Source organism: Aptenodytes patagonicus, chromosome 4 (genome assembly GCF_965638725.1).
Source record: "Aptenodytes patagonicus chromosome 4, bAptPat1.pri.cur, whole genome shotgun sequence".
Classification (NCBI taxonomy): domain Eukaryota; kingdom Metazoa; phylum Chordata; class Aves; order Sphenisciformes; family Spheniscidae; genus Aptenodytes; species Aptenodytes patagonicus.
Window position 1 is genome coordinate 58,909,617 of NC_134952.1, and position 25,012 is coordinate 58,934,628.

The 25,012-nt window shown below is 37.7% G+C and overlaps 1 protein-coding gene and 1 long non-coding RNA gene across 3 annotated transcripts in view; one reads left to right on the forward strand and one right to left on the reverse strand.

Moving 5' to 3' along the window:
- Positions 1 to 33: 33 nt before the first annotated feature.
- LOC143160098 (uncharacterized) lies at positions 34 to 2,079 on the forward strand. Its single transcript, XR_012995322.1, has 2 exons — positions 34 to 191; positions 807 to 2,079. It is a non-coding gene; the product is annotated as an uncharacterized LOC143160098 (long non-coding RNA).
- Positions 2,080 to 7,750: 5,671 nt separating this feature from the next.
- TBCK (TBC1 domain containing kinase) overlaps positions 7,751 to 25,012 on the reverse strand; it is a 116,584-nt gene continuing 99,322 nt past the window's right edge. For both annotated transcript variants that reach the window (XM_076336856.1, XM_076336858.1), the window contains exons 25-26: positions 20,931 to 21,090; positions 7,751 to 8,340 (exon numbers count right to left, since the gene is read on the reverse strand). In XM_076336856.1, the coding sequence (XP_076192971.1) occupies positions 8,230 to 8,340; positions 20,931 to 21,090 (271 nt within the window). In that variant the 3' untranslated portion in view covers positions 7,751 to 8,229. The remainder of the gene's footprint in view (positions 8,341 to 20,930; positions 21,091 to 25,012) is intronic.

Genomic DNA, 25,012 nt, shown 5'->3' on the forward strand with positions numbered 1-25,012 from the left:
CCCTCCCTCCCCCTCCGCACCGCAGCAATCTCATTTCATTACAAGCCCAGGATCCTAACGTCAGTGGCTTCGGGCATCTGCTAATAAGGAACAAACAGTTTCCAGGAACAGGAGACACCATGAGTGCATTAAAAAACTCTTCCGAGAAAGAAAACCCATCACATGTCTCTGATAGAGAAGGTGAGCAAAAGGTAAGGGCCTGTGAAAAGCTGAATGAAATCCGGGGGGGGGGGGGGGGGGGGGAAGGGCCTGTAAAGTACACAGTAAAAGCACTATCAGGCAGGAGGAAAGAGAGCAAAGAAGCCTGGGCAAATACTGGTTTACCTACGGGGCTTTAAGCAGAAATGTGGGGCAAACATATATTTGCACATATAGTACCAAGAGGCACAAAGCATTTCAAAAGCAGTGAGACTATTTAGATCAACCGAACTCAGATATATCGCAACAGCACTGGGTTCCAACTGCTCATTTTGCTGGTTTCTCCTTCAAAAGTAATTGCAAAATTTCTCTCTGCATGAAACGGCAAGACGACTTACCTATTTTAGTAAAGCACTCAGATTCATGTGTATGTGCCTGTACTACATGTCTACACAAATACTGCAAAGGAGGAATTTTCATCATTCCACTTCCTTTGAGCTATTCTAGCTAGGTTCAGAGGATCCTCCAAAAAGAGCTGGAAGTTTTTAACAGCCTTGTCAGTTTAAAGAAAGCTGTTTGCTAACTAGTGTTACAGTTATACATATATTATACATGTATATAGCATATAGTTATATGCTAAACTAAACTCTCCATGTTCATTCTTCCAGATACATATTGTAAATGGGGCATCTTTCCAGATCTGGGGTAGGAGTGTCCCAGTTGCTGAAGAGCTGCCATCAGACAGCACTGAACTGGTCCTACACTGCGGACATGCAATACTCGAGAGCCACAAAGTTCCTCTCTTGAGGACGTCATCCTACATATGATGTCACCTATTTCTGTGAGGCTGGGAAACAACACTGCTTGAAAAAACAGCTTTACTTGAATTAAAGATTTAAAATTGGAGATAGCAGCTCAAACAAGTTTTGAAGGGTTTGAGAAAAATGGCATTTAGGGTAGGAACTGAACCAAGGCAAATCAAATTAATTGACGTAATGGCAAGAAAGTTAACCCTTTTGTGGAAGCTGAATGTTGCGTGCTCACTAAAAGTATGCTTCTGAAACTCCAGGTTTGTACAATACTTTAATTATAATTACACAGCAGAAGACAGACTGTGCTACTCTTGTGCTCACTGCTGCCAGAACTACGCACTGAGCTCCCAAACAAGATAAAAGTTCTCTCTATGGATGCGATTGAAAAAAGAAAAAAAGTACAGCTCTGACTTGTTTTGAGTCAGCTTGCTGTGAGAATGCCAAGTGAGAAAAGATTAAGGCTAAAAACCTGTCTTTCAACAGCTGTTAGAACATGTCAGGAATACCCAGAGGATGAATGTATTCCATTAGTATAAGAACATTGACAGCCTGAAACTATGGAAAACTGAGTAATAGCAGGATTGCACATGCTAATTTATCTAAAACAATGACTACTAGCAAAGGCTAAATATCACATAATTGACTCCATGACATTTAGTTCCAAAATTCTGGTCTAGATTTATCTCTGTTAACACAAATGATTTGTTCCTTATCGAGTCCTTTTAATAGAGACCTGAAGTGGAGAAAAGGTGGATTGGATAGGAAGAGACAGATCCATCCAAAAGGCTTGACACTTCCTAAGCTTGTAGTATTTTAGTGGAGCATATAAACACGTCAGCGAGATTAGACCCCCCCTGCTATTCCCTTCATGCAGGCTTCAGTGCCTGTATTTCCCCTTTGAGAAGCTGTGAGAAAACTGTTAGCGAAAAGAATTTGGTGTTTTACTACTGCTGAGGCAGGCAGAGTTTTTATGCCTTAACAAACCATAGCAGGACAAAAAAGTGCTATGCCAAGTGATCTACTTCTCTTCTACACATAACTTCCGTGCACACAACACAAACTCACTTGAATTGCTAAAAGAGAAAAAAGAACTGAAAATCAAAAATAAAAATACTTTATTATGCTCTGACCTCTGCTTTATAAGGGAGGCTATGATTTTATTTCTGGTATTCTAGGATTGTAAAGCCTGGTATTTGGTTAATTTTACATAAGGTGTCAATCTTGATCAACATCAAAGAAAAATCTAAGTATTGTAGTCATTGAAAATACATCATATTTTATTATGGCCTAACTGCACAAGACTGTTTATTATACACTATTAACATGATTGCTGGATGTAGCGAACCAAAATTTATAGCAAGCTTTGTAATACGAAGGCTTCTTCATCACTGTATTCTTGAAAGATGCTGTGAATTGTTTGTGGGAATGCTGAAATTCATTCCTTAACAGTACTTACTAGTGAAAGGATTGTTTACAAAATTAGTGATGGAGAACTCATGTTGTCATCTATCTTTGGCTTCCCAAGGAAACAGCTTGTTCCCAGGAAATAAGTATTTAGTCTTTAGCATCTGCATGGTCCTCATACTCACAAATTTTTAAGCGGTCACAGTACTCACTATATTTCTTTTTTCTACACTGAGTGAAATTAGGAAGTGTTATTAGCCTTATTTTCGTGAGGGGAACTGAGCCACCCTGATTATGCAAGGCATATCAAAAGTTTGTAGCAAGGCAGGCAATAATAGCCCAATAACTCAAGCTACTGCCATAGTTACTGGATCTCTTAAAACCCCACAGTTATTCCATGTACTTGTTCTGTACTCACAGGACTTTTACTCCTTTGGCCAGCTCAGCTGGTAAGAGCTGATACCATCAGATGCTATGACTCTCTAAAATGACGTAATGACAGATAACCCTAGATGGACAAAGAAGAGACAAATTTAATACTGCTTCAGTTAGGAAATATTAATTAAAACAGTGATCTACAACTTTTCTCTGGATTGTTCCCATTGAATATAATGATTGCCACATTGATCTCTGAGTCGCCCTACTGTATCTGTTCTTTCACACAGATTACTGTGTCTGGAAACTCATTTGGTGTCTGTGCATATAGCTCCTAAAGCACATAAGTACCTATCACTGGGGAAGTAAAATATGTGGATTACAACAGTGCATGCACTGGGGTCACTACTGTCATGTGCAAGACCACTACTAGAGGTTAATCTGAACATGGATTTACATTATGGTTAAACATACTTTGGGAAAAAGCTTTCCAAGAAATACTTACAAATTGATTCAGTGGTAATAATACTTCACTGATCCTATTTTTTGGACCAGTTTCTTTAAACTCTGCTTAACACTGCTTTATTAAATGCTGGTATGATAAGACAGCCACACTGCAACACTGAATTATGTTCAACCACATGCTTATGCTAGTATGAGATGAATTTGTCAACCTAAACTGATAGAATACAGACTCTGTTGTCACAGAACACAAACTGTTGTCCAACAGGTATTTTGGTGTTCAAACTTCAAGCCTCATGGTTACTTGAAAGGCAAATGAAACACTATTTCTGAAACAGAATGCAGTTTCTAGCATCAGGTCTCTACTAAGGCTGGAAATCTAAAAGAATGACAGTACTAGCATTATAGCTTGGGATTCAAAGAAAAAGAAAAATCTGTAGTTTTGCTAGTCAAATATACAAATCTGATGTTAGCTCAGTCAGCACAGATCAAGTTTCACTACTTGCCCTGGAAAGAAACACTCTTTTGGGAGGGATAATAATTCTTTCAAGCAATGTTCGCAAGTTGGGCCCAGGAGAAGGAATTAAAAATAGCAAGATAAGACTGATGACAGTAGTTAAGTTTCTAACATAACAGTGGGAGAGGCCAGTCTGACTCATCACCAAAAAGATAACTGGAAATGGGAGATTAAAAGGCCACACTCATTCCCACACAATTCGCAGACCTCCTAGTAACTCAATCTGAACACCATGAAAGCTAAATAAAGATATAGCTGGTTTTTATCTTAACTGAAGAAGCTTAATAAGCTACCCAAACTAAAAATGTAAATTAAAACTCCGGAATGGATATTCTGGACAACAGTCACGTCCTGCAAATAGGAACAGCGAGTATGTCTCAGGCCACAAAACCAACAGGCTCTCACACTACCTCTCTGAATAACAACATGAGTGATGCAGCTGCTGAAGAGCTCATATGATTTTGTTTTTTTTTTTTTTGTTTTGTCGAGTTGTGTGTGATGCAGCTCCAAAGTCCAGCTAAGAGATACTCCATTAAGCATCTTCCTTAGCTGGCTAGAATAGCAAGTGAAGTCTAGATGCTGATATCCAGAGGTCACAGAAGTAACATTGCACCACTGTATTATACCTACGCAGATTATGTCTACACAAAGGCACAGAGGGATGGCAACAAATTGAAGTGTAGTGGTCTTGTCAGTTAGCCTAAGGATAGATTAAAGCCTAGAAAAAGAAACAAGGAAAGGATGGTATTGAAATTTAACCCCTTACCCGCTCTGACAAATTATTTAGCCCTTCACACTTCTAGAGATTATTCAGGAGATCAGAAAAATAAATCACCTAAGTAAAAGAATACACACCTGTTTCTGCCGAGCTGCTATGGTGACTGTTTCTACTTCAGAAATATCAGAAAGACTGTCTACCAAATACCCTAGACTACCAGTGGGGAGAACATAAACCTAAAGGGAAAACTCATGCTAAATTAAAAAAAATAACAAACCAGAAGTACCTGAAGTGAACCAGATTAATGAAAGCTAAAGTGAAGTAAACACCACAAAAACTTTCTGCTACGTAAGGTGAGTTGTTCCCATCCTGAACTGGGAAGGTACCATGGCTGCGGGTGACCTAGACTTAGAGAAACCAGGATGACAAAGGGAGACAAGATGGGTCCAGGAAGGGAGGTTCCTGGGATAAGGACAAATAGTTTTAGTCTTTGCTCAAAAAAGTGGGCCAAATAGGAAAAATATCTACTTGTAAAAAACAACCCAACGAACAAACAAAAAACCTAGACACAAAGCGCAATAAAAATCTCAAAGGACTACGTCTGGTCTAAAGAAAGACGCTCTATAGTTTAACAGCAATTGTTTCATAGTCTCCAATGATCAATAGGTCTGAGACTACCAAAAAAGGGTTAACTCCTTTGCTCTGTTCTCCTTAGATGCCCACCTGGGTAACAGCAGGGAAATCTGGCTGTCCCAGCAGGAAGCTATAGGCACAGGTGGCTGGGGCAGATTCAGGATGTTTTTAAAATGGTAGGAAAAAGACTGGGAGAGGCTGCCTTTTCCAGGCCAAACAGTGGGAAATATTTAGTTGGGACATTTTTCTGCTAGCAGTAGAAGACATCAGCTTGGAAGATTAATAATTTTTTTTTTTCCTACTAGATCTTTATGGTATCCAGCTGCAGTCTAAAACAGAGAATGACGATGGTACAGCTGGACAAACCATGGTGCTAGAAATGTACGTTTGGAAAACCTGGCCTCCAGAAATCTTTCAACAGCTGTACGAACCTGACAACTGCTTGCTCCACCAAAGCAGTGCTAAAATTGGTGGGGTAACAGAGCAAATACATTTTGATGCTCTTAAACTGGGCAAACACTGCAAGAACTATATAAAATTCTTTAATGAGAAATTACCACAAAAGGTAGTTCTATTTACATGGGGAAAAAATTCAATACTGTTTAGCAGTTCTTGACATTTCCTGCTTTTACACACATCCTCTCTCACAACATCTCCCAGAAAATACGTGTAAACATTACTTTATAATGTAAACTTCTACTTAATGGCAGCTTTTAAGTCTTCTGTCAAAAATATATCCATACACAAACGGAATACGTCGGCTTTGAATCTTACTCAGCTAAATTGAAAGCGAAGACTGAACTGCATTATAGCCGAAATCTACAGATATTCAACACATAAACACTAAAACCAGTTGTATCTGTCAAAAAGGATTTGTTGAATCCGTTAAGTATTAGGTATTTTTCACTCAAAAGATAACTTGGCTTCTCTAAGAATGAAAATACCTGTATGAGATACAGAATACTTCCTACCCAAGTCACAAGTAGCTGGTACATGTTAAATCCTATTTTCTCAAAGGCATTCTATTCTTTGTGCTTACAGGCCTTTTCTGAGTACCTGTATAAAGGAGAAGGAAGTATCAAGCTGGGATTAAATATATAGTATCACCTGAACTGCTGTATTAGGTATAGCCCAACATCCACTTATGAAAGGCAAACACTTGAAAAGGGAGTGCAAAAAACAGGGTGAAAACCTCCCAAAACAAAAACCTCCCACAACAACAAAAACCAAACCCCACCACCACCACTAAAAAACCCCACAGAACAAGTGAACATTTTGCCTGTGATTTATAGAGACGGTTCACAGCCTTCTCACTGACCCCCTCTCCCCTCTCACAACTGTCTCAGTTTTGGAAATCTCTTGTGACAGAAGAAAAATGAAATTAAGTCAGCTGCTGCAATGTTCCGTTGGCCAAACTAAAAACTATTCATGATACAAAATCCTCAACTAAGGCGTATGATACCCATATCTTCCAGAGAAAATCCTCATTACCCTAACAGTGAGCTTGTATCGTGTAAACTGCTGTGTCCCAGACAATGCTCTAATAAAGAGCATAGTGTCAAATTCACAATGCAAGCTAATATGTGACTGTAACCAGGTGAGCAGATCTTTGGTGTCATTTTGTTCATTTTACAAAATACATTTTAATCCCCACACTTCAGTGATTGCTAAGCCTCATGTCACACCAATGTTTTCTAGACTTCAAAAATGTAGGAGAAATCTAAAAGTTTCTTGTCTTCTAAAATAAATTCTTCCAAATTTCCATTTAATTTCAGAGCCATACTGTCAGTCTTACATTATCACAACTGGTTTTCCTGGATTAAAGGTACTATTTCCAAGTAGCATTCTTGAAGACAGTTTCTTTTCTTTTCCTAGCCTTTCCTCCCCCCGCTCCCATTATTTTTAGAATAATGGACCCGACATGCTAGCAAAGCTAACCTGGGATTTTGAAGGGGAGAAATTAGGGTGGTGTTTTTTTTTTTTCCCACATCTCCTGAAAGGTGGTACTTGTCTGAATCAAATTTATTTTTAGCTTCTCGGCAACAGAGATGCCAATTCCTGTTTCTGTTGGTGCTTTCAATACTTTTGGCTTCTTGTTGCAAAGTAATTTCCACATCTCTAGTGCACAGTCACCTTATGCCCTTTGTGGAAGCCTGCTTTCACTCATCTACAGCACTTGCATCCAGTTTAGTTTAGAAACCGGTCTGCTGTTTTGATCTGTCAGTTTTAAAGTTCATGTTTAAAAACAGGACTTAAAAAAAAATATTTGACACCACTAGCTGAAAGAGAACCAAGGAGAACTTTGCACCTCCAATTCATACAAAAGTGATTACTCTAGAATGTTCTCATATGAAAATTAAAATTGCATTGTTTCTTTTTAAGGCATGAGCTTCTAAAATGGAAAAGCACTATTATTTGCGGAATAACTGATCTATAGTTTTAAGACCTAGTATTGTCAAAAGCCTACCTTTCTGGTAAATGTAATTGTTTCAGAAATTGTTGTGTTTGCTGTATTTACGGAAATAGAACATTAAATTCTCCACAGAGGAGTAGGCCTTCTTCACTTCTGCAGGATATGATAGTTTGGATTGACTCAGCAGCAGCTCTTACAGTGACTTCCAATCTGGGGGACATCTTTATTTTCAATGCAGATGAAAAAATGCTTTCTCAAAAAGAAAGTAAGTCACAAGATACAGCAATTACTCTTTATTAGAGAACACACTTTTTCACAGGATACATGCAGGGTACAGTTTCAGCTTGTTACTTTCAATATTCACAGTAAAATACTTTCGAAAAATAATCTATTTAAGTGCATCTTAGAACCATCAAGTGCCAGTTTGTTTTGTTCTGCAGAAATATTTATAAGATACCAATGCCAGCTGAGTTACTCTTTTTGTGCTCAGACTTGCTCAACCAGTTGTGCATTACATCAGCGCTGAAAGAGGTTTCTTGGAAAGCTTGAAGCTTCACAGTTTTCATCTGTTCCAACTGAAGCTCTGAATCAAAGAATAAACACAAAGCTCCTGTGCTCTAGATCTGCAGGATAAGACACTGATTATCAGGATAGCTTGTATAGTGAAGATGCCATAATGCCCTTTGGGTTTGGGATATCCATGTTGTACGGTAAGACTTCCCTATTCAGACAGATTGTCCTGAATGTTTACGGTCACTTAAATTTGTGGAGAAGGAACAGTGAGGAGACCAGTTGGCTTGATCTTGTTGATTCCTCCATCTAGGATGCAGACCCTTGGGTACTTGTTTTTCACTAGATGAGCTGCAAACTGAAACAGATATATCATTAGCACACTGCATATTATAGTCCTTAAATCAAAATAACTTTGTGTTAAGTAAGGCAAGTTAAACAAACGAAAAAATTATCAGACCCTAGACATGCTTTCTTTGCACCAACTAGTCCAACACAGGAACCCATGCCTGTCTGTTGAAACAGCTGGGATGAATTTGGTGGTCATGAAAGTGTCACACTGATAACCCCGAACTTTATTTATCTCTGCTTAGGCAGGATTTTACCTCATTCTAACAGGATTATTTAATCTCAGAGTAATCACTGGAACCCCTCTCAAAGCATGAAGTAACAGGTATTTTTCTCTGCATTAATCTAACTCCCAGCTGTTTTCTGTAGGTTCCCAAGTGTACAAGCATCACAGTTTGATTTGCTTACCTATCAAACTTGTGCAACATGACTTGATTTCACAGATGTCAGATATGAATTTGGGGTCTAGCAGCTGTACTCTCCCCCCCCCCCCCCCCCCCCATCTGCCCATAGGCAGGTTACTTAGTGCAAGCACCTCCCCCTCCCCCCCCCCCCCCCCCGAGTCCCTGAAAGCCTCTCCCCTCAATTAATTCATTCCATACACCAAGCACAGCAGTTGCCAGTTTCCATGTAGCAACTTCATGAAAAGTTGCTACACTGATGAAGGAACAATATTTTGTATATCAAAATAATAATAATGATAAAAAAATCAAAGTAACAAAAATCATGTATCAAAATATAAAAATCCAAAAACAAAGGAACAATATTTTGCGTATCACAAGTCAAACTTGCCTTTTACATACTGACTGCAATACATTAAAAAGCAAGCCACCAAAATGGATTAATCAGAGAGAAACTATCTATTATAGTTTTACTTTATATTTATTATTCTATTTAATATATATTTATATAATATAATATATATTTATTATATATATAATTATATATACTAAATATATTTCTATATTTACTATATTTTATTTATTTCCAATAGCTATGAGAAAGACTGCCCTGCCATCCCAGTCTTTGAGATTGTTGCTTTATACTTGGTTGACAAATTAGTACCATTTGTAAAATCACCGAGTGCTTCCAAATGGGCTATGTAAAACATTTGTAATTCCCTTTTTGACTCTTTAAAATGATTTGTCATACTACTCCAGAACGCTGTGCAAGCATGATGTCCAAATAACTAACTTTGCACAAACAACTGAATTACCAACTCAGGAACAGCAGTAGGCACCCAATCCAAACTTAGTACCTGGGATTTCTTTTTACATTTACATTCCTTCTAATTACCTGTGATAGTATAACAGATACTAAGGCAGAACAAGATGTACGACATGATTACCTGGTCAAGTACAAGTCCTGAAATAATCTCTTTAACAGGTAAGAGTTCATAGTAGCAAAGTTTTAAACTCCTTCCATAGCCAGAGCTTTTGCTTCACACCAAAGATATTTTATACATGCAAGGAATTTATTTCTGTCCTCTTACGTGTCGAACACAGCTACTGCATTCCTTTCTCTGTGAATCAGGATGGATTTAACCAGGGAGGGAGCAACTGGTCACAATGGATCAGTCAGGTCATTTTGGCTGTTACATTTGTTTCAGGTACTTGTATAAGGAAGACCAAAAGAAGTTCAATCATCTCTTCCCCCATTAGTTTGGGTCAGTCAGTACAGGATTCAAAGGATCAAATGAAAAAATCCCCACAATCAAACAATCAAAACAGTTAATAGTAAAGTTAGACCATATGTGGATGCCAGTTTTCATGCCATGCTTTTAGAGAGGCTCTCTGATGCAGAGGTGGTATAATATGCACAGAGATATCACTAGGAGAGTCCAACTACCTCTTGCTATAATCACAGTCCATAAAGATGTGGTGTATAGTATAACAGAGACAAAGATATTTCTCTTTGTCAAAAATAGTGCTCAGCTGTGCATACCATGAGCTACAAAAATAGCATATATTCCTAGTGAAATACTCCTTACCAGACATCTCTACATCATATGTACATATCTGTCACCTCACAGTGCTCTCCACCTGTGACTAATGGATAGTGCTCTGTCTTGGACACCAATGCTGCTCATAGCTGACAGAAATGAAAACTGGCAACAAGAGTTCAGACTGACAGAAAGCAGTATGTTATTTGCTGAGTACAATGTCCTATGTGTCAGCAGAGAGGTTCCACCCCCTGTCTACTGATAATTTTACACTTCTGGTAATAAACTGTAAACTCTGCTCCAAGTTTTTGGATGCCCTAGCCATAATATAACTACAATTCCATGCAATCTGAAAAGAAAATATGCAAACAAATGCTTTGCGTTTAGGGTTTGAGCATTAAGGCCTGTGTCCCACTGTATTTGAGAACTGCTCTAGTAACCAAGGTATGGCTGGAAATAAATTTTCTTCACTGCGTATGACAAAAGGTTCTTTTATAACCTTATGGTGAGGCATCTCTTGCTTCTTGCAGGGCCTCTGCGAAGCAAGCACTGCAGAATCTGTGGTTGTTAGCAAATGACAGGCAGAAAGCTCAAGAGCACGACAAGATGATATAACACAAGACGAACTGCCCTTTTTTTTTTTTTTTTTAAAGTTGTCACAGAACTGCCTGCGGTTGTCTACATAGTTTCGGTGAGAAAGGCTGCAAATACAGCTCAAAATATTGCATCTGAACATCCAGCCAGAGAAAATCCAGTGAGCAGGGAATGTACCACTATTGGTACCTCACTACTGTGGGAATTAGCTGCAAGTCAGGGGCCCAGAGGCATATACATTGCCATAAGCTGAGAGCTGCCATCGAACTCCAAATATCAGCCTCCAAGAGCTTTGCACACACACCTGTCTCCACACTGCAAAGAAGAGTCGTCAAGGTTTAATTCATAGGGTAATAGGATTTGATCCGATTAAAGACATTCCTAGTTTTACCTTCTGCCTTCCCACATTGTGTCACTGAAAGTAGAAACAGTAACTTTTGGTGAACAGTAGATTTAGAAGCAGTCTCTTACTAGCATTGCAGTCTTCCTAATTAAAACTTTGACTTTTTATAGTTCTGTTCCTCAGTACATTTGTGCCTTCTTCTCCCAGACAGAGGAGTCCGTCAGTCACAGACAAGAACGGGAACTTGTTCACCATGTTTCTGAATGTTCCAATACCACCTGGTATCTTTCCCTGCCAAAATATACAGCATGAAGCTGGTGTTTTCAAAACACATGAAAGTGTTATTTCTGGCATGTACACTGATGGATGGGCATGAGAGGAAGGACTATTTGAAATGCCTACATAGACTTCCTCCCCAACGTGACCTTAATTTATGTTCAAATATCAGTAACTTAAATCCAAGAAATTAAGAAAGATAAAAAACTTAATGTTTCCTAAAAAGTTCAAAAAAATCAGTGATCCAAAAAGAGCAAAATTTCATGTGTCAAAAAAAGCCCAAGGTGCTCTTCTGAATTAATGCCACAGACTTTCTACAGCAGAAACTGCCACCTTGGACTTCACACATAGGCTCTATTTCCTTTATAAATGTTACCATAAAGTGTCAACTAAAACATTAATAACAGGCACCTGAATACGTAATTTGTAGTTCACTAAATAACCTAATTTACAGAGGTGCTCTTAAGACAGAAGATAACATGGTGAGGAGATAAGCAAATGGGTTACATCATCCTTAGTAACCTGTAAACCACCTACGTTTTAAGGAGAGATTTACTGAAACATACAAAAGTAGTGCACAATTAAATTTCCATTATACAGGTTGATTTTAAATAGAAATGAACCTCTGTCATTTATAAGGTGATTATACTTTCTCAAATTTATCAAATACTTGTGTTGACATTACTTCTGAGATATATCTGTTTCCCCATACTACCAATGGATCACAGTCCTCTGTAATGCTTCTGTTTTCATTTAGACAACACCAGTACTTGGGGAAACGGAGTTATGCTTATCTGAGGTAGAGGATTAAAGGGATGCTACAAGACTTTAAGCTTTTTCCTTTCTGCCTCAAGTGGCCTTTCCTCAAAATGTACTTCCCAAGAAAGTTCAGTGTCGTGGTTTAATCTCAGTCGGCAACTAAGCACCACGCAGCCGCTCGCTCACTCCCCCCCACCCGGTGGGATGGGGGAGAGAATTGGAAGAGCACAAGTGAGAAAAACTCATGGGTTGAGATAAAAAGTTTAATAATTGAAATAAAATGATAATAATAATAATATGATAATAATAATAATAATACACAAAGCAATTGCTCACCACCCGCCGACTGATACCCAGCCAGTCCCCGAGCAGCGGCCCCCCCGGCCAGCTTTCCCCAGTTTATGTACTGAGCAGGACGTCACATGGTATGGAATGTCCCTTTGGCCAGTTTGGCTGTGCCCCCTCCCAGCTTCTTGTGCACCTCCAGCCTTCTCAGTCGGTAGAACATGGGAAGCTGAAAAGTCCTTGGCTAGTGTAAGCATTACCTAGCAACAACTAAAACATTGGTGCGTTATCAACTTTGTTCTCATCCTAAATCCAAAACACTGTACCAGCTACTAGAAAGGAAATTAACTCTATCCCTGCCGAAACCAGGACATTCAGTTACTGTGTTTTTACTGGCTGCATCTAGCGTTTAAATTGAACTTCCTCTTGCTACTTTCACAGCAAATATTATATATGAAAGGATGAATATGTGAGCAACTTCTTTAATGACTTTGGTGAAGACTTTGGAAACACTGTCCCTCTATTAAGTAATGCATCAATCACTTCCACATAAAACACCCTTCCTGGTGAGTATAACTGAGCTAGAAAATTGTAATTTGCATTTGAAAGCAGTCAGCTAAGACTCTTTCATGCAGATACAAGAAGCCAGGCTTTCAAAGACAGACAAGATCACAGCAAATTCGTATCAAAATTTGGGCAAATATTAAACGTTTTACCCTGTATTGGTGTTGCTCTCAATACAAACAGCGTAACAAGACTGCTCCTTTAAGTACCATCAAGAACCTTAAAAATCCGCACATTGGAGCATTTATGAAAATGTTTCTACTACCCTGTTCCAAGCAGTAAAATCACAGCTTTCAAGTGTGCTGAATGTATTACACCAGACATGTCACATTTTTAGACTGTCTACAGCAAACAGACTAATAACACAACAGCTTGAGCAGCATCATTCCCAGTACCCTTCGGGCTAGCCATCAGGGTTGCTATGTACACATTATTCACTTTCACAGACATTCTTGTGACAGGTTGTAATTAAAGGGCAAGTTGGGAGGGAAGGAGGAGTAACATACTGTACCAGAGTATAAAAAAAGACTGCTGTGACAAATGTTACCAGGGTATAAATGTTAATATCATACTCTGAAAGAGTCAGAAGAAAAAGAGATACTTCAGAAGCTGGAGGAGAAATATCAACCAAATTTTGTAGTACTTATCCATTGCCACAAGATTATTATTAGTTTTTCACTTGTAGACACATGCTACACAAACCTCTCAGGGACAGCAGTCTGTTTTGCTGTATGTTTTCAGTCAAGAGTTCACCACTCTGAAAGCACACCATAGTCGAGGTGATCAGTCTAGAGCTTTTTAAACACCACTTTCCATATGCCACAAAGCAGACCCAGCACACAAGATTAATATAAGAAATAGCTGACTAAAAATAAAGGTTTCCAGATAAATGAAATGGCACTTTAACACCAAGGGAAAGACAGGCACCCTAAAGCCTCCCATATCAACAAAACAGTGCCTAGTTAATGGTTACAGTATTAGCATAAACTGAATGGAAGTACAAAACACAAAAAGCACAACTTTGTGCAAACACATGCTATGTAAAAAAAAGAAAAAAGTGCAGAACTTACTGCTCTAACAAGATCAAGATAAAATTCTTTACACGCAGACCTGGCCAAAAAGGAGCACTTTCCATTCCATCAGTACAGAAATACAGCAGTAACTTAAAGGACTTACATGCAAAGATTTGAAAATAAGCCTACACAAACAGGTATTTAATAGCTGGTTTCAGAATAAATTTTACTGAGAATGAAAGCAAGAGTAAACACTCATATTTCTCCAAGTAATAAATTCTAAACACCTGTATTTTTCATTTTCCACTTAGAAATTATATATATATATAAAATAGCCAGCTGAGAGTGAGCACTTGAAAATGAAAACTCAATTGCAGAGATTTAGCTGTTGTAACACAGCTAATTTATACTGACCAAGATATATTCAGTGCACCCAATACAGCTGAATGGATTATAAAATTAAAATGCAGAAAGCAAGCCTATTCTATTTTTGATTCAACAGAAAATAAAAAAAGCTGTTAGCAAACAGAAATATGTATTTTTAAAAAGATGCATAACAGTTGGCTTGAATATAAAAAAGAAAGCATGAATCCTTCTGAAAGATTCTACCCCCCTCCAACTCTAAAGATTGCCCTAGATGTTGAAAAATGTTCAAAGAAATACTTGATAATGGAAAACCTTTGTTTGTGATTTGCAGTACTTTTTACTAACACTACCCAAACTGCCAGTTTTGTCCCATTTCTTAAACTCCAGGACAAAAGTCTTTGGACGTCCCACACAACGGACACATTCTCTCCTGAAGCAGTCAGTCAGTCCTCTTCAAAAGCTGATTCAGGTACAGTTTAGAGAAAAACAAAACAACATTGCCCCAGGCAAGCAGTATGGATACTGGACTTGCCAAATTCACCAATACCATCTAGCTGGCAATATCCTTACACAAACCTCCTGGACTTGTAACACACATTTATTAGTTCATTACCATCTCTATTTCAGTTATCTCTATTTCAGATTCTCTGAACCGGAATACCAGGAAATATAACACACTGTCTCAGAGCTGAAAAACAGCCCTGGAAAGTGATAATTCTATGTTATAATGCAGTAGCCCTGAGTGATATGGATACAACTAATCCATGCAAGCTCATGCAAGGACAAGGGCGCTCTTTCAGAGGTGCAGCCCACAAAGACAGTATAACCACAGCCAAGACTGACATGCCTGAAGGAAACTCTGGAGCCTGACAGCACCAATCCAGGATTCAGGTTAACCATCTCCCATCTTTCCTGTCCTTACAGATCTCCCAGATGATTGAGAAGAGCTGAGATCCTGCTTGCCAGCATCTCTCAGAAGTCAGACATATTTTCATAGGTAAAGCTGAGGACTCCACAATTCCTCATCTTGGAAACATCCAAACCTCTGTGTAGTAAGGCACACAGATGGGCCAAACAACTTCTACATCAACCAACCAAATAAAATTTCCAGTAACTGCAACCGTCGGTCTCAGGAAAGATTAAAAAAAAAGAGAACCTATTTGGAGTTTCAGAAATAGCCTGCTTTCCTTGACACCTACTTCAGAAGAGGAAAGGGAACACTCAAATTCTGCTCCTGAGCCTCCATCTTTCATTTTCCCCTTTTCCTCTTTCATACCTAGCTAGAAAGGGGGACTATTTAGGTCATCTCTGCTGTACCTGAGGCATTCAGTGCAAACTAACCAAAGCCACTGACAGGGGCAGAATTACAACAGCGTAACACAACTCCCGGCTGGCAGCCCAAGTGTCCTTCTCGGGCCGTGTGAAGAGCAATGTACTGGCAACAGCAGCTGGGCTAGTTTCTGTCGATGAAGGAAAACATGCATACATGTTACAATAATAAAAGGGACTAAATAAAATAATAGAGACTTTACAGAATAAAATAATGAAGACTTAACCAAGTCTTGGGTAGAGTTACAACCAGCAGGATTGTTGCTGATTAAGCCTTTCAATCTCTTCAAAATACAAGCTCAATCTCTTCCTCTTTAAAGGCAACAAAGAGGCGCCTGATGATTTCAGTAGGCTCTGAGTCTGAATGCAGAAGGGAGGGTGATGCCTTAACAAAACAAACATGAAAAAAAGCCATTCTGGGAATCATAAGGAGCCCTTCCATCCCTGCAAAGGGAAAATATCTTCAATTTTCATTCCACTTGTTCAATCACTTTTCTGCAGAGAATATTTACAAGGAAATGTAGAATCTAAAAGATCTACAGTAGAAACATCTCAAGAAGCTTATTGCCTAATTTCTATTTACTTTCACTCCAGAAGTTTCATTAGGCCCTTCTAACTAAACATATCTGTCTTTAGAAGCACGAATGCACCTGCCCTTTAGTATTCTATGCAACACCTAATCTTCAGATCACCTATGAAGTTTCATGGGTATCCATTTTTGTTTTTAAGACAGGTTTATAACAAGAAACCAGCTTCAGCATGCAGGGACTTGCTTCTCTGGCAAGGCCTTTTTAAAAGGCCTGAGGAAGATGACAACAAAATCACACAAATTCAGTGGTAACTGGACACTTTAACCTATGTGTCTCAGTCTTCATATAAGAAGAAATGCATTTTTGATAGTGTGCTGAGAGAGAGAAAACATTACTTTCATATAGAAGTTGTTATTTTTTTTCAGGCTAGGAATATGTTATACAAAAAGAATCTTGAACTTGACCCTCTCCCTCTTGCCTTGAAAAGGGTCAGAAAGATCTCATGGAAAATCGGGACCGCTTGTTTTTGCTTTGGAGAGAATTCATACATTTAATCTATTAGCTTCTGTGATGCAATAAGAATGACTACTTTGCTTCAGTAACTTGTAGAAATTGTCTAGACAACGTATTTATAGCAGCATAACTTATCTAGACAAAAAATAATCAATGTAACAATCAGAAGTTACAATTTCGAATTTATTTCCCTGCTATAAAGACAGATGTTTTTTAAGCTTTGACTTACAGCTTATCTAACGTTTTTTTTCTAAGGCAAGAAATAAATGACTTGCTAATTATTAGACAGATTAAAGTGTCCTGTATACTTTATTCTGTTATAGCATTTAACTGACAATAAAACACATATATTAAACCACCAGGGAAACACATACATATTAAACAACCACATCACACAAGTAGAAGCGTGTCACTGTCAAAATTGAGTTGCTAGAGCATGATTTAATATCAGGTAAGGTATTTCTCCTGTTCTAATTTCAGTCAACATTGCAGTAATACAGACAAAAAGTTGGAAACAGAAACAGACAATGGCTTAGCACCTCAAAGTTGACTGAAGGAGGGGAGATGAAGAAGTAATGTCACCTTCCAAAAAAAGACCCAAACCAATCCCCATCCTACATATGCATAACTGTGATCCGCCTTTGCACTTGCTGCATCTCAGACTTTGAAAGTGACAAAAATCAGGAGATACGCTATTTGCCATGCACCCAAAAAAGAAGCTACAGTTGAGCACTCATTGCCCATTTAACTATTATACTCCCAACTGCAATGATCCCTTGCACATACTGGAATTTACAAGGTACTTATCTATCAATGGATGTGGGAAAGGGGAATTTAATTCACTTAAGAGATGCTCCCACTTAGCATATTTAAAAGTTAAAAATCAAAACAGAATCTGGTTGATTAACTCCAGCATAATGCCTTTTATGTAGAGGTTTCCTGCTGTTTTCAGAGACAAACAAATATCTGCTCTGTTAACAAGTGCCCAGAATCCCCTAGGAGAAGAAAGGCTGGCACAAAGTGAGAATCAGCCTAAAGGAAGGAATATTCTGCAGAGAAGTGCGAGCCAAGCACCACCACACGATGCCCAGTGCAAGCTCCTCTTTACAATACCTTTATGCTGCTAATGGCACATTCAGTAAGCCTCTTGTACATCAGCCAATCTATTCATTTAACTTTTAGGCTGAGTAAATTAAATGCCTTAACAAGCAGGATTACCCTGTTTTAATTCTGTCCTAAGGAAGTGTTCAACTAGAGCCAGAGCTACGCTGGTCTGTGGGACTGCTGGCTTCCTTTGCCTCCTGCTGGAACAGTGCTGTGGTGAAGTTTTCAGTTTTCCCTCTTGCCTATCAAGTTCTAGACAGCATTTTCTTTCCAATTTAAATGTTTTATCATCTGGCACCAAATAAATTACAAAAGACAGAAACAGAAAAGAAGTGTGAAAAGGGGAAAAAGGCTTTTTCTCCACATGTTCAGTACACTCAACTTTGCTTTTTTAAAATTTTTATTTAAATGATGCCAAGTAGGCTACTAAAATGAAACGCAATTGAAAGATTCAACCTTCTAATTACAAATAGCCCCATCAGTGTTTTTTCACGCTTACCCCACCTCTCTCAGTCCTGCATAAATTTAAACCAAACATCTAACAGTGCTAACCTCCATATTTTTAATGGAGTAAATATCAGTGAACACTTCTGAAAAATTCTCCTTTATGGTAGAGGGTACAATTTGTGGCTCATTCCTTTTCAGCTGGAAATAAATAACTCTGTCTAGACATCTTATAACATTTCTTTGGACAAAATTGTTTTTGTTTCCACGCATTCACTTGTGCAATTTTTCATATGATTGGATTACCTAGTACAATGTAAAAAGTAATAGCTACTGTTCTTGTCAAGCCTCAAGCTACATAGTTTTGGATTGGTTAAGTTCATGAACAGTGGCAGACAGTTCTATGCAGCCATGCAGAGTAAAACTGAAACTGGCCTTAAAAAATAATCCACAAAAGAAAGGAGTTCTAAGTTTTATCAACACAGTCAAATTGAGACTGGTTTTATATGTACTTTAAGGGTGTGATGGAGGTGGTGAGTCCCTACCAGTATTTAGGCTCCAGTATTTAATTAATTTGTGGTCAAACTGGTCAATTCAGTATTTTGTTGCTATTTAAAACTCTACACTCTTTAGTTAGTCTTTCAAGAACTCTAAAAGCAAATCAAGAGGCAAAGCAGCATTTCTCTTTTATGGAAAGCTATAATATTGACAATTCCACGTAAACCGGGTCAACATTGTCTCAGTTGCAGAAAGTCTGGGTTTAGAGTATAAGGCAGCACCCTCTCACGTGACTGAAGCACTTGCACTTACTAAGCACACTGCAAGTTTTCTTTAGCTGCACTGCAAAGGAAACATTCAATTTTCATTTAATGAAACATTAAAAAAAAAAAAAAAAATCTAAGTTTGCATAAGAAGTGTCACTACATTACAGGAGAAAACTGTACCTTCTTAGCAACAGTGTAACCCACAACCCGCACTGTAAAGCTTCTGTCCCTTCTTTCCTTCAGACACTTGTTTCAGGTTGTTTCTTCGTTCTGTTTTAGACAGAATACTTAGTGTGTTCCTTTGTTTCAGATAAAACATTTCTGACTGGTTCTGGAAAACAACTCCCAGAAAATGACTTGGTAGTACGTGGGGTACCTCCCATAAAGACACTCATTAGTGAATACCAAAGCACTTTCTTTTTCCTGTTCCTATTCCTTGTGAAGTTAGTGAATGGTTAGGCTCTTACTGAGATACATTAGGATGTTCAGTGATTTAAAATGTAATTGTTGAAAGCAGCTGCATAACCCACCATCAAACGTATAAAGCGTCATTTAAATCATCTCCATTTGGCTCTTAGCATTTTCATGCATTTTGCATTTGTTCCTTTGAGGGGGGAATTTATGCATTCAGCATTTAGTGAGCTATTGTGATTATTCAAGTTGATTGATTTCATGTTGAAATATTTATCATGGACTTACCCAGATCTCATGCACAAACCTAGATACTCACTGACTGAAACTATCTGAGATATGCTGTACAGTCTCTTTTATGCCATCTCTGTTACTATTTAAGAGACATGATACATAGTACAAGTTAATTTTCTAAATGATGAAATACAGGTTAATGTAAGGGATTTCTCACACTACTTACAACTCCCTATATGTATAAAAAAAACTCCAGCATGTATTGTGCTGATGCTTCTGCTGTCCATAACATAAAGACCTTTTAATGGTCCACAGCCCTCCTTGTCATAACAGGGTTACAGTTCATGCTCTTTGAGTAAATAGGCTTAAGAAACTGTGGTGAACTAAAGGTATACCATACTTAAGAGCATGTATTTTAAAAAAAAAAAAAAGAAAGATAACTTTCCTTCACCTGAGAGAAGAATGGCAAAAGAAATACTTCTACTTGTTATTCTGCTGGTTCACAACACCACCAAATATTTAGTTACAAAAAGGAATAGGCAAGTCTGAATATTCTCCCTGTCTAGTTAAAGGCACTGACAATAAAGGTATCATACGCAAGTCACCAGTAGGAACCATTCTCCTCTTCACTGAGCACAACTGCAGGAGCTAAATGATTCTAAAAAACTAATCAATACATTGGTTTTTACTAGTAGGAATATGAATTATATCTTATTTCCTTTGGAGTTCATAACATACGTGTCCCCACCCTACTTACCTTGTGTGTGCTTCCTAACACCACAGAAAGTAAATGCAAGTCAGTTTTGAAAACTAGATCTTACTGATGCACATTAGAAGTGCTGTCACTTCTAATGTCATGCCAAAAATAAAGATTTTAAAGCTGAAAAAGGTAACGTTAAATAATTTCATTTCAAAACATCAACTTTCTCAGATGTTGATCACTTGAAGAGAAATATGTCTTTGTCTAGAAGCAGAAATGAACAACAACAAAATCACCCCAAATCCTGTCATCATACCCAAAGTTACTACTCTGAATTATCCAGACTCTAGCATTTATTTACTACTGTCTTTATTCATGCCATTGATGTATTTCTAGATATCAACATATATATTATAGCAATATACTTACAGCAGCTGTGTTCTTCACCACATTTCCTACAATCACCACAACTCTTCCTTTAAAGCTCTGGAGCGTGGCAGTTGCTGGGCACTGGATGAGATCCCCTTCTGCAGTAAATGCTGACACAAACGGGACATTGATGCTGCCAGAAATGTGGCCACGGTTAAAGCTTAGGAAGATCAGTTAAGGACATCCGAAAGGCAGAGAAATCTGTGGTACACATACAGCTGTAGGATGAACCTGCTCTTCATCCTGGCTGTCATGATACAAAATTGTTGATCTTCTGTGCTAGTATATTTTGACAAACCTCATTTACTATTTACTCTCATGGGGAAAACAACTTCTGACACTACATAGAAAAAAAGGACAGAATGAAGAGTTGTTTGTTTCATAAAGAACATAGCATAGCACTACAGAAACTGATCTGCTAAATGAAACGGTGCTAAAAACCCAATAGCCACAGGATACATTTTCATGGATTTTACTTCAAATCAGCTCTAGTCTGATAACAGGAGCCAAATACTAATAAGCAGCTGGAGCACCTCTTCCAGAGGAGTTTTATGCAAAAGGAATGAAGTACTTACAGTGGGAACCAAAACTAAATAGGGATTATTGGAAGATTTCTTTAAACCTCCTGCCAACCTCTGCAAGCCCCCTACAATTTTGATCCAAACTGAAATTCTAATGTACACGCACTCAGATTCCCAGACAACGAGCATTATGTATATTATCTACAGTCCCACTAACAGTGAGCGTGTATTGGGTATTGAAAAGCAAACAACATACACGTGCCAGCAACTCAGATCTAGTTAGTTGTGCTTCACTTTCAAAGGATGATCATTCAATGCGATTTTATGAACAAATATTGAATGTGAAAGTCTCTTCTACAAAAATTAAGTTGGACCACTACTACCTAGCTTTTTATGAATTTGAAAATGCACCATGACCTTGACACACCTCTGAATTACTTTCATAGACTGTACACATGTCTGGAACACTCCCCTTCCCCAACAGTAAACAAGAACAACTTTGAAGAGATGGGAAACAGCAGTTCTGCAAAAATATGCACAATGTCAAATATCCAGATTAGTAACTCTACTACTGTGCTTGCAGAAAGCTGGTTTAATTTATAATTAAATCCCAGAATCCTTTTTAATAAAGGAGCTCCCTTAAATGGAGGTAAGATTTAATTGACTTAGGTTAATATTAGCATTCATTTCTCGTGATTTATGTAACAGTTTCAGCTTTATGATCGTCATTGTTATAGTGTGGGAAAAACACGGCTATATAAAAACATTTGAAAGAACAAAAGATGATCACATACCATCCACTAATGTTGTCAGTTGGTTTCAGTTTTGAAGGGGAAAATTACAACACCACTCCTTCCCTGATCTGTGCCAACCCCCTTTCCCCAACCCCATTTATAACCACATCACTCTCATTGCTTCTAACCAGGATAAAAGTTCTGAAACGATCGTCATTTAGACAGAAAATTACTTTGGACAGATTTAGTTGCTCACACTTATGCCACTGAGTATGCTTAACTGCTCAGAGAAACTTGACCTAAATCTTTTAAAAAAGAAATACATTTTATATCAACATTAGTACCAAACTAGATAGATCCAAACTGTATTTGCTGTCATTCACATTTTCCCTAATCTTAAGTGACCATCCTAAGCGTTCTCACTACTAAGACAATTAACAAAAAGGCCAAGATTTTGTGCCACAGACTGAGAGACCATAAATATGCAGCTATAACTTTCGTAACAGGAATGGAAGGCTGCCAGTATTTCTGCTACCATGCTTAATAAAATGAGCCTTAGATGAATTGCTGGCCAACAGAGACACTGCTTTGAGTATATTACCTTTTCATTAGAAAGTCTTCTGTTACAAAGCTGTCTATTGGGAAAAAGGTTAGTAGCTCTTGGCCTCGCAACATGAGCTTCATTACAAAACAATACCTTAGCTTTCAAGTGCCTCCTAGTATGAAATACGAAACATGTTTGATACTTGTTGGAAGTCCTCTCATGCTTTTCTCAAATCACATTGAAAGCAAAGTGAGAGTGAAGTTTAGCATGACAGGCATAGACGATGAGGAAGACTAACAACAAAACGTAAGAAATGATCATATTTTTGAAACCCCTCACAGTGGTCTGTCACATTTTAAAAACACGTCACAGTAACACACAGACTGCCTGATCCTATTGTACAGTTTGTTGAAATTTTGTGATAAACACAAAGACTGTTTCCTTACTGCGAGAATGAACAGGACACTGAACACAGTATTCCTATGGTTTCCCGTGTATACTCAGAACTGCCGACAGTTTAATAGCTCTCTATATACCATATGTTTTCTTCTACAATTGACATACAAACCAACTCACTCAAGGGGTAATTCTACTACCTACCAGGCTGTCTTTTTAATAATGACATTCCCTACCTCCTAATACCAGGAAGATTTAAGTCCACCCATTATTTAAAGGGCAGGACATTTTAGTCTACCAAAAACTCCAATCAGACCAAAACAGCAGCAGCAGTGATTACAGTGCACTGTTCAAGTTATGGAGATTTTCTCTCTCCGGCATGCCTCCTCATTCAAGAAATATAAAAGGTAAGTCTGATTAAAATTTTGTAATATGAAAGACAACCTCATAAAGCCACTTACTTCATAGCAGTCAAATTATTTTAAAATAATTGAAATTTTGAATCCACTCTGCTAGAGTAGAGTAAGACAGTAGAGTAGAACCTATACTCAAGCTATTAGGAAAGCTACAGAAATATTTAACCAACACCTTGCCTTTGATCCTGATTATAATATAAATAAATCCATTACTGTACACAGATAATAGCCTTTCAGTGCAATGATTGTAGTTGAGGTATTTTATATTACTTGCTCTCCTTCTGCATTCTCCTTGATGATTTCTAGGAAGTCGCTTAAATAATTAACAACAGAATGATGCATGCAGAAATAGAAACATTATTTAACTCGGTAGTAGCAAAGCTTTCCATGCAGTAACAATAACCTTTTACAGCTTTTAATTCCAGGGACTTCTCATTTAAACTGGAGTCTAAAAAGTATTATCTCTCAATGAAGAAATTATCTCTCAGAAAATAGCCTGCATTTTTACTGTTTTCTGAATAAAGAGGACCACATTTTCAACAATCTAGGTCCAGGAGTAAAGAAGCCACTGAGTCTTCTGGAGTCCAGAAAATAAAGAGTCAAGCTACACAAACACATGAATCTCTACTTAACTGGAATCCTTAACTGATGCATGAAATTAATACATGCAAGCAAAAGAAAAATTACTTTTTTTGTGTTCCTTTGACCATTCTGTTTTATCTACACAGCAGATCACATTACAGGTTCAAGTTTGGCATACAATAAAATTATAATTCCTTGAAAACAACAGTTTTAATTTCGAATAGTCCAATTATACTATACTGTTTACTATGTAAATAATAAATTTACCTCTACATAGTACAAATAATATTTATTTTTCTACTTCACCATACTTTGTCATAAATATTGCTAAATATTTAATAGAGAAAAACGTTAGTGGCATATACAATTACCTTTAAGGTGGTATTTTAACAACTAGATGAAAAAAATGAGGTTGAAATATAATTTATTTAAATTTTTACTACATATTTTAGCCCAAATATTAGCATTGATCCACCACTCACTTCATTATCTCGAACTCACACTTTTCTAATATGCATGCAGTATGTTAGTAGCATTTGTTAGACACTGGAAGATCTTTTCGAATAGTAAAGATGTTGGGAGCCTGTTGAATATCTATCGTTGGAGATCTTTAAGAACAAGCCAGACATACGTAAAAGGAATGATCCTCCTTTCTCAAAGTAAAAGGTGGACTAAAACTCATGATACTTCTGTTATTTTTCTATTGAGTATTGTTTGCCCATTAAGAATTATACTTTGTGACATAGCAAGTAAACATACATCTACTGCAAAATCAACTATCTACATCACCTTTGCTATTATGAAAGGAGCAATACTTTAAAAAAATGATACAAACCAATAACAAGTATATTCCCAAATACTCAGTATAATGTTTAGAGTTACCTCTAAT